Source organism: Bufo bufo, chromosome 8, assembly GCF_905171765.1.
Source record: "Bufo bufo chromosome 8, aBufBuf1.1, whole genome shotgun sequence".
NCBI classification, from domain to species: domain Eukaryota; kingdom Metazoa; phylum Chordata; class Amphibia; order Anura; family Bufonidae; genus Bufo; species Bufo bufo.
In genome coordinates this window covers 38,464,239-38,479,256 of record NC_053396.1, presented here as the reverse complement: position 1 = coordinate 38,479,256, position 15,018 = coordinate 38,464,239, and the positions used below count along the sequence as shown (strand labels likewise).

Below are 15,018 nucleotides of genomic sequence, written 5' to 3'. Positions count from 1 at the left end.
TACATTGTTAAAGGGGCTATCCCATGAATAATGTAAAAGATGAAAACCATAATCTAGTACAGGCATGCTCAACCTGCGGCCCTCCAGCTGTTGCAAAACTACAACTCCCATCATTCTCGGACAGCCTACAGCAGGGCATGGTGGGAGTTTTACAACAGCTGGAGGGCAACAGCCGCAGGTCGAGCATCCCTTATCTAGTACATGACAACCTCTTTCTAATAAAGCTATAACCAGCAGATCGAGAGATCTCCCCAACCATTGCTCCAATTGTTCTGCTAGATTTATGTCAATCTATCTACTTTGGGGGCATGTCCTTTCTGCTGCAACTGGGGGCAGTTGAAGGGTGGAACTGAGCATGTGCTTCCAGCTCAGTGAGCAGGATAGAGAAATTAGAAAAAATGCAAACAGCAGGTGGCGCTATACAGATAGAATTCAATGATTACCTCAATAGCTATAATACATTTTTAATTACATGCAATGACAAAAGTATTCAGATCCAGGTGCTGGTTTGAAAGCTGTAGAATATTTTTCTTCGGAAAACCCCTTTAAATTTCAACTGACAAATTGTCCACTTTGATCAACTTTAGACTAGTGTGTATAGCCACCTTAAAGAAGTACAACTTACCATGCTGGGGCCCTATCTCACGTGAGTGCTCAGGCCAGTTTATGGGATCTAAATATGGAATATGATATCATGCAAAAGCTACACTTTTTGGCTTTAACGATACCAAGATGTGACATCTAGCTGCGGCAAGAAGTTACAGTCGAAGTATGACATATTTCCTTGGCAATTAAACGGTTAATGGTCTAATGACGCCCAGTCTTTGTGCCAAGAATAATCTATTCTGGTACAAGAAAGGTGAACCTAGAGGAGAAGAAAAAAAAAAAAAAAAGCTGCCAAATGTTTTCTCTTCTGTCCTGACCCTGGAAGTAGATGCTGCACGCGTGTAGGACAAAACATTTTATTTTCTTATCAGTTTGATATCATACATCCTTCACAAATGTATTTATTAATTTTACAGTCTCTTTCTTCATTTAAAAGTTATGTCTTTTTATCATCTACATCTTCCCTAAGACAGAAGGCTTCCTACCTCTGTTGTCAGATAAGACTTTCTATACATGGCTGTGCCTACTGGCAGTAAAAGAGTTAATTTATCTGTAAATGAGGTAACATTTCACAGTACAATTTTCTTCAAGTTTTTAAGAACTAAATGTAGTTTTTTTTTTTTTTTTTTGTTAAAATAAAAAAAGTAGGAAAAAAAGGGTCTTTACAAAGAAAATCCCACGGTCAAAGAAAATAAGCTCCATCTCCGACATTCTGGACTGTCTGGTCCGTTGTGTTAAAAAAAGGAGTAGTGGGGAACTGGATATGCTGGAAATTTCATAACTGGTAATAGAACCATCCTCTTCGGGATTCCTGGAAAGAAAAAATAGTCACTGTAAGTACAATGGTTTCATGCAGGCTTACCAAGTGCATCACCAACACTGACCATTATCAGGATGCACGCCCAATGGGGGTCAGAATCCGATAGGAGGTCCATATTATCAGATAAGGACTAAATCAATCATAGGTCAGTGTTCGTTCAGCGATTTGCATCAGTGATTGTGAGCCAAAACCAGGTGCACATCTTTCCATATCTGTGTGTAGGATCTGCTCCTGGTTTTGGTTAACAATCACTGATGGAAATCATTGACTGTGAATTAGGCTTAAAGGGATTCTCCGGAAATAATGTCATTTTAGAAATTCACTAAGCTGGGGATTCATACTTACCTGCGCCGGTTCTCCACGCTGCCTCCAGTGCGTCCATTTTACAGTCCCTGCAGTGTTTATAATCGGCGCAGCATGGTCACATGCTTTGCTGCAGCCAATGACTGTCTTCAGCAGTGACGCTGGCAAAAATACGAATGTGTGCATGGCCCCAAAGAGATGAATGGGACAGTGTGCTAATAAATAATGTAAATAATGCATGAGGCCTAAGAGTGATCATTTAAAGGGAATCTGTCGCCACGATTCTGGACTATTATTTGCAGTCATACATGAGTACTACTACACATAAGGAGTCCACATTGTGTGCCCCTGTCAATGTATGGGGGTCATTAGGAAGACTGTGGAGAAAAAGGCTGGCCCGCTTGCTTGGTTTTCCATGAGCCACTCATTCTCTACCTGTCTAAGGTGTGGTGGTTTCTGCAGGTGGGACTAGAGTCAAGACATAGTTGTGGGTCCTGCATGTATTAGACACTTATGGTATATCCCAAATGTCTAAGGTGGGATACCCCCCTTTAATAAAACAAACAAACTCATTGCCATCTATATTTAGCAATCGTTACCTAAATGTTCCAAAACATATATTACATAGAGCTTGAGATCTCTCCTGAAGACCACCATGATGCAGAGCAGAGGTTTCTGTAACAGACTGGGAATTCCCATAAATCCTATGGCTAAATGCATCTTCGGAGGAGCCTCTTTTCCCACCAATTTCAGATGGCCCCTTGCCTGTATATACAACCACACTGCAGGATAAGGTTCAGGCCCACAAGGAGCTCCCTCAAGTGTGTGAGGGATAGTCTAACAAATACCTGGACAGTGACGAGTTACTAGTCACTCAGGCGGCAGGTACAAGGAGCGCAGCTCTGCTGTACATACAGCTGAAGTCCTAAGTTGACATACAGCTGACATTTAAGTCTCTTAGGTCAACTAGGATCATGAGTAGATTGCAAGAACGTGAAGTGTCAGAATAATACTAGAGACAATAATGTGTTTCGCCTTTCTTTCATCCCATTCCCAGGGACTCAGAAGTCAGATCTAAGAGAGGAAATGTCAGCAACTGCGTAAAACACAGTTTTAATGAATGTGGACAAGGTGTATGTAAACTGAGGACTTTATCTGGAGCTGCTTCTTTAAAGGGGAAGGCCACTTTCTGGATATTGTTGACCAATGTGTTTGTGACATGATTGCATGGCACTTACTATTATAGTCTTTGTTGAAAATCTGCACCATTATCTATATTTTTTATAATGTCTGCTCCCTTGTTTACAAAGCCTTTCCGTACTGTCCACAGAGGTCCTATCCAGAAAATGGCCACTGATGGAGGGTCATGTGACCAGGCAAATCACCTCCATGCGATGTCTCCTCCATCCAAACAAGTGCAGATGGCAGAGGTGGTGTATTTGAATGGAGGTGATCTGCCTGGTCACATGACCCTCTATCAGCAGCCATTTTATGGACAGGATCTCGATGTGGGCAGCACAAAAGACGTTGTAAACAAGAGGACATTCCTTATGAAATATAGAAAATGGTGCAGAATTTCAAGAAAGACTTTCAAGTAAGTCCTCAAAAATACAATGGTCAACAATAACCAGAAAGTGGCCGACCCCTTTAACTTTAGCTACAAATACATCAAAATGTGGTTATTGTTGTATTGTCTGTGGAAATAAGAGAGAACCAGAGGGTGCAATCCCCCCATAGAGTTTACTTCAGCCACCACTCTGCGGCAGAAACGAGTATTTCTTCAGCACAGCAAGACGCACAGAAAAAGCGAAGTGTTCACCGGAGAAGCTGGTGCTGAAAAGCGAGGGCACAGCGTGAAGTTCTGCTTAGAAACTGTCCACCGCAGAACGTTCTAGTGCAGAAATCAGAAACCTTCATGACAATACATTAAACAGCCCCTTCATTTACCCGTTTAACCTGCTAGGCTTATTTCACACGATCGATGCGCCAGGGTCTGTTTAGGGAAAAGCTGATGGTTTTGCGTGTCTGCGGTGGGCGTGCTTGCACACTATAGGAAAAAGTGCCGGCGTCTCTGGTGGCTGAGACTGCTGGAGCGCACTTTTTCCTATAGTGTGCAAGCACGACAACCGCTGCTGGATTACAAGGAGGTCATAACCATGGAAAAATGAATCCGGCCAGCAAAGGAAGCAATATGGAGAATCACAATACATTAGTAAGTGGCTTGTATTAACGTCATCTACATGATAAATGCTATGCTGAAGTGACACAACCCCTTTAACTTCTCTTTTTTTTAAACTAAAGTGGATATGCTGTCATAGGACAGAAAAGAGTTCTATACATTGACACAGCAGCACATACACTTAACTATAAATTTCCAAAGTGTGAACATACCATAAGCGGGTGCAGCAGCGCTGTATCCATACGGGGCTGCATAACCTAAAAAAAAACATGAAAAGATTAAACACCCGTTAAATGTCCTATCCTGTTAAAAAGATGCTCTTACACTTTAAAGAAGCACTCCCACACACTTTTGTATTCTCTGACCTGTTAGAAGGGTACATGATGTATACTGTAGTGAAGGTAACCTCCTACCAGTGACTGTATTTGTGAGTTATAACCTCCCTTCTGATCCTCAGCTGTGTCATGTGACCAGCACTCTGATTTCCGACTGACACAGGATAGGAAGTCAGTTACTTCTCTATTCATTCCTACGAGACTGAGAGTGAGGCTCCCATAGGAATACACAGAGAAACGGGCTTCCTGTCCACAATAAGATGCTGTGTGCTTTGGAAAGTCAGAGTGCTGATCACATGACACAGCTGAGGATCAGAGGGGAAAGGATAACTTACAAATACAGTCACTGGCAGGGAAATTACCTTCACTACAGTTTACATCATGTACCTTTCTAACAGGTCAGAGAATACATTTTTTTGTGAGAGTGCATCTTTAAAGGAGTTATCCTATAATGACCCCCCCAATGCCCAGGCCCCTCGTATAAATTATACTCATCTGTTCCCCGGCAGCCGTGCAGGGATCCGGAGCGTCGCTGGTGCTGGGAGCAGGTAAGTATAATGTATACAAGGGGCCCAGACATTGGGGATGGGGGGAGCAGTCATTACACACGGCTATTAAACACTCATTTATGCTAAATTATGATCTAACTGATACAATTTCAGTTTGAATGAGTGTTTATGAGCTGTCAGGAAAGTACAGATAATAGCTACATGTCGAGCCAGCTCTCTAACAAAGTCCAGTCTGTAGAACAGGCATGCCCAACCTGCGGCCCTCCAGCTGTTGTAAAACTACAACTCCCACAATGTCCTGCTGTAGGCTGATAGCTGTAGGCTGTTCGGGCATGCTGGGAGTTTTGCAACAGCTGGAGGGCCGCAGGTTGAGCATACCTGCTGTAGAACCATTGACACCCTGAAGTCTGCAGAGGACAAACTGTTGAAAATTTGAAACAAAGACCAAATGGAAAAATGTTTTTTTTTTTTTTTTAATAGCAGAAATGGGCACAATGCAATAATAAATCATGCCACCCATAGCCGCTGAGACATGGAAATGGCCCTGACATATATACCTTGAGTAATGTAGCCAGGAGCAGCTGCAGCCCCCACAAAGGCTCCCCGTGCCAATGCCACTCGTCCACGTCCTCGAGCTGCCTGTACGGCGGCGGATACCGCTGTGCTGACTACTCCTTTTGTCTGAGATTACACGGAAAGAAAATGGAATCAATCACAGAATGAACGGTACGAGCCACTGCTGGTTTTATAAGAAGCTGCGTTACTGTTGCTTAAGCCTAATCTGTGAAATCATTTTACATACTTGGAAATCCATCAATTCACTACTCCCGGTGAAGTGCACAGAAAACAGATGTATCTGGCTTCCTAGACTGGCGCAGAAATAACCCACATTTCCTACAGCTGGACAGGGAGAGCGCGAGCTCTGCTGCTTCCTGCTCAGTCTGGGAACAAGTCATACCCAACCGCCAAATGAACTCCACCAGCATTAACAGCGACGGCCAAATGGAAGCGCAGAGAGCTGCGGAGGAGAACATCGCTGAATTCATCTCTGCACTGGCTTTCTAATGAAACTGAACTGTCAACTTCATAATTAATGCAACGTATCCCTGCTGCATAAAAGCCCTGATGTAATACTCGGGAGTTGGCGCCATGTCTGGCCTCATTTACACAGCAGAACGTGTACACTTAGGCTCCAGCTCGCCATCTTACTGTTGTGCGGGATTTGTCAAAAACGTTGGATAGAAATGTCTATTCTAGCAGAAATGTTCACAGCTAACCCGTCTTTTATTCACCCGTGTATGCAGCGAGGTTCAACAATTCATCATGAGGCCCTTACCAAAAAATAGTGTGGGCAGTGCGGAGGATTTTTTCACCTATTTCACTGCAGAAACTACTGTGCCGTGGCTTCTGACATGGGTTTTCATTCTGGTATTGAGATCTCAATACTGGAATTAAACGGATCTGTTTTGGTTTTGCACATCAGGATGCGTCCGTTCCGTTAGCATGCAGTTGTGTGAAATCAATACTTTCAAATACATGGAAAGTCAATGGGTGAAGGATCCGCTTTCTTATGCTCCATAAAAAACGGATCCATCACCATTGACTTACATTGTTTTCAGTGCCAGATCCGTTTTTTTTTGACTGGACACAAAACTGCAGCTTGCAGGATCTCAATACCGGAAAACAAGAACGCAAGTGTGAAAGCCTTAAATGGAGCTAAACTGCAAGCAGGCTCCCGCTGTGGCTTTGACAGGGGACTGCGTGGTAACTAGGCCAAGAATGGATCTGGAAATATCTTGGCGCAATCTTGAAAACCACGTGGCAAAAACCCTTGGCCGCATGAACCGTGGTGCAGTCTCTCATTGAAAACAAGAGGAGGTGGTTCCACAGCAGGTTCAGCCTGGTTTTCGGCACCAAATCCGCGTTGAAACCCATGCGCTGAACCTACCCAAATGCCCTTTTAACGTTCTACAGCTAACACGCTGTAAGGATTCCTAAGGCACAAATAGATATCATGCTAATATTGGCGGTATTCAGTTTAATTCGAGAACAGGAAAATCCACAATGTCCTTACAAGTATATTCAGGAGAGCTCTGGCATACAGGCACATGGAAAATATCCTGCAAATCGGATTCCCCCAGGCAAACAGTTCAACAGCAAAGTCAATCATTTTTCAGTCCGGGATCAAAGTCGGAGCAGGAGAAGAATTTGCATCCAGGCGCTCATAGTATATTAGTAGTCTTATTTTAATGTGAGGCTCTGCTTCTTAGACAACCCCCGCCCTCGTTTTCCCATATAACACTTGCCTTGACATACATGTGATTATCCACTTGAGGAGATTGCTGTAATGGGTTATTTCTGTGCTTTTTATGCTGGTTTGTGTGTATTAATACACAGCACACTGTGAATTCTCTACAGCACACATGCCGTATTCCAGATCAGAAAGCTATATACAGTATATGTACATATGAGTATGGAGACCTTCTACTGGAACAAAGTGACATAGGAGGTGATGTAACCCCCCCCCCCCCCCCTTGTATGTCTTAAATGGCAGCATGTTGGTCAATGGTGCAACTGTGCAGGTTTAAATCACCAAGGCAAAAAATTGGGTCAGTCTATATGGTACAAAGACGTTAAGAGGCAGTGTCCCTAATATAAATGTATCCCACCCAACAGATATTACATTTTTCACTTTTCCCAAATACCCCCTAGCCTATCATTGCACCCTGCGGCAAATCAGTTTAAATTTTCAGTTGCCGTTGGTTACATCCCACATTGGAACCTTATTGGACGGAACGAGGGGGTGTGGTTAGTGTCACATCTCATTGCCCTAAGGCATGATGGGACACCAGTCACATGACAAACCAGGAAGTAGGATTCAAACATGGGGGGTAAGAGAAAACTGCAAAAGAGGTCAATATAAAAAACAAACAAAGGAGGAATGGGAGCTAGAGTAACTTTAGAGTGACAAGTAGTCTATGGCACCTGTGAGCCTTGTGGCACACGCTAGCCCCACATTCACCAAAACCTGTCTCCAAAAACAGAAACGGATGCTGGCGCCATGAACAAGAGTTCTTAGACACCAAGTGGAACATTTTTACGCAGGCATTTTATTTTCTGTTTCAATATCTAAAGAGTTTTGACTTTAAGAATGGCAAACGCATTGGCATCCAGCAACCGATTTCTGTGACACTGCCGAGATACAATATCAAGGTACCAGCTAATGAGACAGAAATAAATGTATCTCCCTGCCCACTGAAATCCGCATAGTTACATATCCATGGAAGGATCACGTCCCGTATGCCTTACAACCCATTCACACAATCGTATTTTTGGTCCACATGTGATCCGGATTTATGGAGGATCAGATGTGGACCCATTCATTTTAATGGGGCCGCAAGAAACGTAGAGAGCACACTGTGTGCGGTCAGCATCCGTATGCCCGTTCCGCAGTCCTGCAAAAAAGAATAGGCATTGCTACAATGGGTCCATTGCTACAAAAACTGATGCAACATGGACGCCATTTGTATTCTTTGCAGACCGCAAAAAACACAAGGTCGTGTGAATGCACCCTTATTCACATGCTGCAGCTTTGGACACTATTTTGCTGCAGTATTTTAAAATCAACGAGCAAGACTTTCCATAATATTTCCTCTGTGTTTAGGATCCACATCTGCTTTTAGCTTCAAAATACTGACCAAATCTGCAAGTGCGAATAAGGCCAAAAAAGACCAATACACCTGGGGATGGCGCTGTGATGTGCTTGTCCTGCTACATAACGTGGGCACCTCACCTGTGGAGTAATCTTTTTCTTCTTGATATTTACTGCATTTGGCCCGGAGAAGAGTTTCTCAAGAGCAGCGAGTGCTGCACTGGCTTTCGCTACTTTCTTGTTTGGACCAGCGCCTCTGAACTTCTGTGTGTCCACTTCAACCTATGATACAAACAGATATTCTAAGTGATTAATAAAAAGTCTGCAATACACCAGTGGCAATCTAATGGAAACTGCAGATGAATGGACATTTTCATACATCATTCATACAGGTACATACTTGTAGGTGGGTCCTAAGAATCACACCAATGTGCTATAAAGTGATAGAAATCACTACAAATCACATTTTCCTCAAATATTACTTCTATAAAATATCCCTCAGGGGGTGTAAACACTACAGTTGTCCTAAAAACAACGTAGGAGCAAACATAAGGAGCGCCAAAAGAAAGGGTCTCTACCCCATTGGTGCCAGGAGTGGAGGGATGTGGCTGGTACTATATATTCAGTTTCTAAGTACAGCTAACCAATAAAAATGAATATCCTCATTAAGGGGTATTCCAAAGGAGATCAGTGTGTGTGCCATCACTGGGACCCCCACTGATCACGATAACGGGAGCGGCAAGTCGGACATACGTGTGGCTGCTCCATTCATTTCTATGGGAATTATGGAGATAGCTGGGGGAACCAGTGGTAGGACCCCCCCCCCCCTTCTAATAGTTATCCCTTGCCCTGTGGAATACCCCTTTAAGTATGCCAGTTCTATCGTAAGGGTAGAGAGGAGAGGATCGCAGGGGACAGAATACGAAGTGAACAAGAAAATTATAAACCACTGGGCAAAAATCTGTCAGCAGATTTGTACCTATGACACTGGCTGACCTGTTACATGTGCGCTTGGCAGCTGACGGCATCTGTGTTGGTCCCATGTTCATATGTGTCCGCATTGCTGAAAAAAATGATGTTTTCATATATGCAAATGAGCCTCTAGGAGCAATGGGGGCGTTGTCATTACACCCAGAGGCTCCACCTTCTCTGCAACTACCGCACCCTCTCCACTTTGCCTTTAGGAGAAGTCAGGACGAGGCGGGATGATGAGGTTTACACTGCCTAGCCCGTGATTCAAAGTGGAGAGGCCACAGCAGTTACAAAGAGAGTAGACCTCTAGGAGTAAAAGTAACGCCCCCGTTGCTCCTAGAGGCTCATTTTCATGTATTAAAACATCATTTTTCTCAGCAATTGGGGGCACATATGAACATGGGACTAACACAGATGTCTTCAGCTGCCAAGGGCACATGTAACAGGTCAGTCGGTGCATAGGTACAAATGCTTATTTTTCTACGAACAGCGCCCCTCTTGTCCGGTACTGTACTGAATCCCGGGACAACAGGATGCACTGCAATACAGGACACGGCATACAAACAAGAGAGACCTTATTTCTTAGAGAAATCGATAGATACTCGGTCTGTAAGGACTGGCAGACACCTGCCCAATGACTGGACAGCCCCTTGAAATACAGGACAGTAGCAGTGCTGTAGACCATGGGATATGGGATTCTGTAACTTACCTCCATCACAAACCGCTTATCATGGCTTCCCCCGCTCTCTGATATTAACTCATATTTCAGCCCTCTTCTCTTTTCATTTAGCTCCATGACAGGATTTTTCCCACTGGCCGTAAGAATGGGACCCTGAGTCCTGACCTGCGGAGACAAATCACAGACTGAGTTTTACACCAGGACAAACACGTCTCATGGAAATGAACCTGATCCTAATAACCCTCTGCTAGAGCGCAAACCAAGAGACCAGACATCTGTGCTTACTGGACGTCACTTCATTGACTTCGTTATACCTTAGGTTAATTAAAGATTTACGAGGTCTATTAGAACTGCAGACTGATAATAGATGTAATTACTATACAAATATATTATGTACAGAAAAAGTAAAACTGAGGCTGTCCATTAGGGTCTATTCACACGTCCGCAAATGGGTCCGCATCAGTTCCGCAATATCGGGAACGGGTGCGGACCCATTGATTCTCAATGGGGCAGGAATGGATGCGGAGAGCACACTATGTGCTCTCCGCATTTCCGCAAAAAATAGAACATGTATTGCAATTACAGACAAGAATAAGCAGTTCTATGGGGGGTGCCGGCCATGTGTATTGTGGATCCGCAGTACACTACGGACGTGTGAATGGACCCTTAGTCAATTGACGTCTTACAAGTTATAAAGGTTATCCGGGAAAATAATAGGAAGAATAACAAAGGAACAGCACAAAGCGGAGAAAGAAGAGAGGCTCCGGAAGTAACTACTTAGACATGTCAGGAGTGATGACTTCTCTTTAAAGGTTTTATCAGGAGAAATATATTGATGACCTATAAATCAATCTGACATCTAGACCCACGCGAACAGCTGTGCGCCGTGGCCTCTTCCTACACGATGTGACATCTCACTATATATCGGTCACACGGCCTAGCTGCAGCTCAGCCCCATTCAAGTCAATGGAGCTGAGCTGCATTACCAAGCACTGCCACTATATGATGTACGGCGCTGTCCTTGGAAAGCTGCCGGGAGCCTGCATTGCTCACTAGAGCTCCAGTGATCACAGCAGCTCCCTGTAACAGCTGCCGGGGCTTGGTCCCCCGCTGATGTGATAACGATGAGCTATCCTGAGGATAGGTCATCATCTGTTCTAGGATAGCCCATTTAGAGAGAAGTCATTACTCCTGACATAAGTAACTACTTCTGGTGCATCTTTTCTTAGAACTCTACTTTGTGCTGTTCCTCTGTTATTCTTCCCAGAAATGCTTGAATAAATTGGCAACTGGCATAATTTTTTTATTCCTCATGTCAATGGAGCAAGCCCCTACACCAGGGATCAGCAACCTTCGGCACTCCAGCTGTGGTGAAACTACAACTCCCAGCATGCACACTTGCTTAGCTATTTTGATAACTCCCATAGAAGTGAATGGAGCATGCTGGGAGTTGTAGTTTCAACACATCTGGAGTGCCGAAGGTTGCTGACCGCTGCCCCTACACAGTCTAACACTGGCCAATCATCGCCGAACTATGTAGGGAAAACCCCACTGAAAAAGGTGAACGGTAACAGTTGTCCATTTCCCAAGAAAGCGATCCGCCTTACCAGCGCCACCCATCGGAAGTCAAGACCCGACTTTCCAACAAGCCTTGGGATTTGATAAGGGAATGTAGCCAGACCAGATACCCATCCGGCTGTATTCCCTTGTCAAATCCTAAGGCTTGTTGGAAAGTCAGATCTTGACTTGCACGAAGCCACTTCCAAAAGTTGGAGCTGGTGAGATGGTTCTCTTCCTTGGTAGATACCTCTTGCATATTCTTCTCCCATGGAGCATTGCCAATAAGGCTCCATACCATGGAGGACTTCCAGTAAGTCTTCATGCAGGACTGGCCTGCCAAAGCTGCCTCCAAGAGGAATAAAAGAGGAACTGCACAATGCATTGCTCTAAGATTAAAGTCAGGAGAGCAGACAGGTTAAACACTACAGGCAGAAGTCCTCACACATACATCAGGGACGATTGATGTGAAAATGACATCAGTCTGTCCGAATGCCTGTGACAAGTTACAATAATTGGAGTAAGCCGATTACTCCTTTCCTGCAGTATGATGGGCTGCGTGCCATGTTACTGACATATAACTTCCCCTGCGGCGTCCGTATTGTTTCCCTCTGTATCCTGCAGCCAGATAATGATATTGATTTGTACTCTGCAGAGTATTTCCATATTATATTAACACAGGCTGTAAAGCAATATTTCTACATAATATTATTTCACTTTCTACTTTGCTCCCATATAATATTTATAATCTATTGCTTTGATGCTAATATGATAAGCACAGTCTAATTTTAATCTTTCATTGTGATGTTTTTTCAATGCGCTTTATCTTATGACTGTTACATCTTAAAGGGGGATTTCTAAGGGTACTTTCACACTAGCGTTTTTCTTTTCCGGCGCTGAGTTCCGTCCTAGGGGCTCAAATCCGGAAAAGAACTGATCAGTTTTATCCCCATGCATTCTGAATGGAGAGTCAGTCCTTCAGGATGCATCAGGATGTCTTCAGTTCAGTCTTTTTGACTGATCAGGCTTTTCAGAAAAACGTAGCATGCAGTATTTTTACCTCCGGCCAAAAAGCCTGAACACTTTGACTGAACGCCGGATCAGGCCTTTTTCCCATTGACTTGCATTAACGCCGGATCTGGCACTGTGTGTTCAGTCAAAACGGATCCGGCTTTTGCATGTTAAACCCGAAAAATGTGAAAAAAAAGTTAAAGTCCATAAATGGCGGATCCGTTTTTTCCAATGCAGTTTTTCATTGTGATCAAAATCCTGATCAGGATTCAAATGTAATCAGTTTTCACCCGTTTTTCCGGATCCGGCGGGCAGTTCCTGTGTCGGAATTGAACGCCGGATTAAAACAACGCTAGTGTGAAAGTAGCCTAAGAGTAAAATATTAATGATCTATCCTCAGGGTAGGCCATCAATATCAGATCGGGGGGGGGGGGGGGGTCGATCTACCCCCCCCCCTCCCCCGCTGATCAGCTCACTAGAGCGCTACAGTCTCTTCCTAGGCCAGTGATGTCACATTCATCAATCTTCTGACTACTAAAGTGCCGGCTGCTTAGAGTCTTTGCTGGATATAGTCCTATTTAGATGTGGACCGGAAACTCTACAAGTAACCCTTTCATTGCTACAATCAGAGAGGACTTCCTTGAGAATGTGGAAGCCGTAATAACACTTACAAGACCAGAACATACAACTGCACGCCACTAGCACATTTAGACCCCAATTATCACCGACTCCCTAAAGACCAGCCCCTTCAAATTGGCATTTAACCACATAATGACCAAGCGTTGTCCATGTATGTCATCTGGCCACTTCAATTTTCTGCACCATTGTAAATGTACATCGCAGGATTGAAGCTTCTGCAATCAAGCTGCAGCAGGTCAGGTATCACAGATAGTTGGGCGCCCTGAGAAGCAGCCAGTGTTGTGGCGGGGGTCCGGTTCTCCTGCCCGTTTTCAGCAGTTGCACTGGGATATGGCATGTGACTTCTGAAGCCACTCACTGTCCTCAGCAGTTGACCACAGGCAGGGTGTAAGAGGTCAGAATACAAAAGGCCGACAGCTGCCATTATAACTGCTCAGCACCCTGATGGGTGGAGAGAGGGCTCCCTAACCACCTACACCCAGTAACGTAATAGTATGATGCTGAGTGGGAAGGGGTTAAACCACCTACACAGATAGACAAACTATTGTTAGTTTACTGCTGTTGTGAGGGGCAGAAGATGTTTGGGTTATCCCAGGGTAATCCCTGTGATAATAGTAAATGCATAACAGTATGTCAGCTCTAATGTTCTCTTGATAGACCCAGATAAAGAGGACCACAAAAAAGAGCATTGCATTGATTACCGTCATGTGAGTTGTTCTAATTGAGTCACTACAGGGGGGGCTCTCTCTGGTCAGAGTCATGGTCTGACAGAGTTAAGTGAGGCTGTTTGCTGAGCTAAATCTCCAGAGATGAAGTTAAAGAGACAGGGCACCTATTGGGGTGCACCTTGAGCCAATAAACATCTCCACCTTTCTGCGCCTTCTCATTTGTTGTGCTGCATCCCCCTCCTCGTTGTCTCCTATTTACTGTATTACTCTAGAACAGGGATCAGCAACCTTCGGCACTCCAGCTGTGGTGAAACCACGACTCCCAGCATGCTCCATTCATTTCTATGGGCGTTACAAGAACAGCCAACCAAGTGTGCATGCAGGGAGTTGTAGTTTCACAACAGCTGGAGTGCCGAAGGTTGCTGATCCCTGCTCTAGAAAGATTTTTGACTGAAGTTTTCTGAAAATGAGTGAGTATACAGGCACGAAAAGGGTAACTGTCGGCTGCGGGAAGGTGAGGAAGATGCTACTCTCCTTTAACCAGACGTACTGCAATATTATACACAATCATACCAAATACCAAACGTACCATATGTACCAACATACCAAATGCAATCCCTAACATATGTAAAACCACAGCTCTCAAGGTCTTCTTCAGCCTTGGGGTACTTATTGAAAGGGTTGAACCTCAGCTGTTGTGTCACAGTAGGGCAACAATCACCAAGAAGATTGACAGAATGGTCTTAACCCTGCCCCCACACAGGCACCCCGACCACAGGTCATTCTGGCAGAAAAGGACAATTACGAATGGGCTGTGTAGCTGCAGAGGGGCACTACTTCTGGGATTTTTCTCAGACAAAACTTGAGCTAGATTCTTGATTTAAAACTACACATGGGGCTCTCACTCCCAACGTGACTTCTAAATGCTGTATCTCTTATTGTATGGCAATTAGCACTGCAATTGTGGCTTATGATATTTCATGTTAAAGCAGCGACCCATTCAGCCAGTGTGGAGGAGGAGAGGGGGGCCAGGCTGCAGGGAGTGGAGAAGAGAGACAAATCCTCCTCTCTACCTGTTTAACTGTACA

At 44.3% G+C, this 15,018-nt stretch overlaps 1 protein-coding gene across 3 annotated transcripts in view; it reads right to left on the bottom strand.

The window, feature by feature from the left end:
• Positions 1 to 882: 882 nt before the first annotated feature.
• The window catches only part of LOC120978258 (spermatid perinuclear RNA binding protein), an 81,305-nt gene continuing 67,169 nt past the window's right edge, over positions 883 to 15,018 (bottom strand). For 2 of the 3 annotated variants that reach the window (XM_040406491.1, XM_040406492.1), the window contains exons 13-17: positions 10,086 to 10,220; positions 8,546 to 8,686; positions 5,310 to 5,433; positions 4,121 to 4,165; positions 886 to 1,417 (exon numbers count right to left, since the gene is read on the bottom strand). In XM_040406491.1, coding sequence (XP_040262425.1) covers positions 1,341 to 1,417; positions 4,121 to 4,165; positions 5,310 to 5,433; positions 8,546 to 8,686; positions 10,086 to 10,220 — 522 coding nt within the window. In that variant the 3' untranslated portion in view covers positions 886 to 1,340. Of the gene's footprint in view, positions 1,418 to 4,120; positions 4,166 to 5,309; positions 5,434 to 8,545; positions 8,687 to 10,085; positions 10,221 to 15,018 lie in introns of all 3 variants that reach the window. The other variant, XM_040406493.1, reaches the window with a different exon arrangement.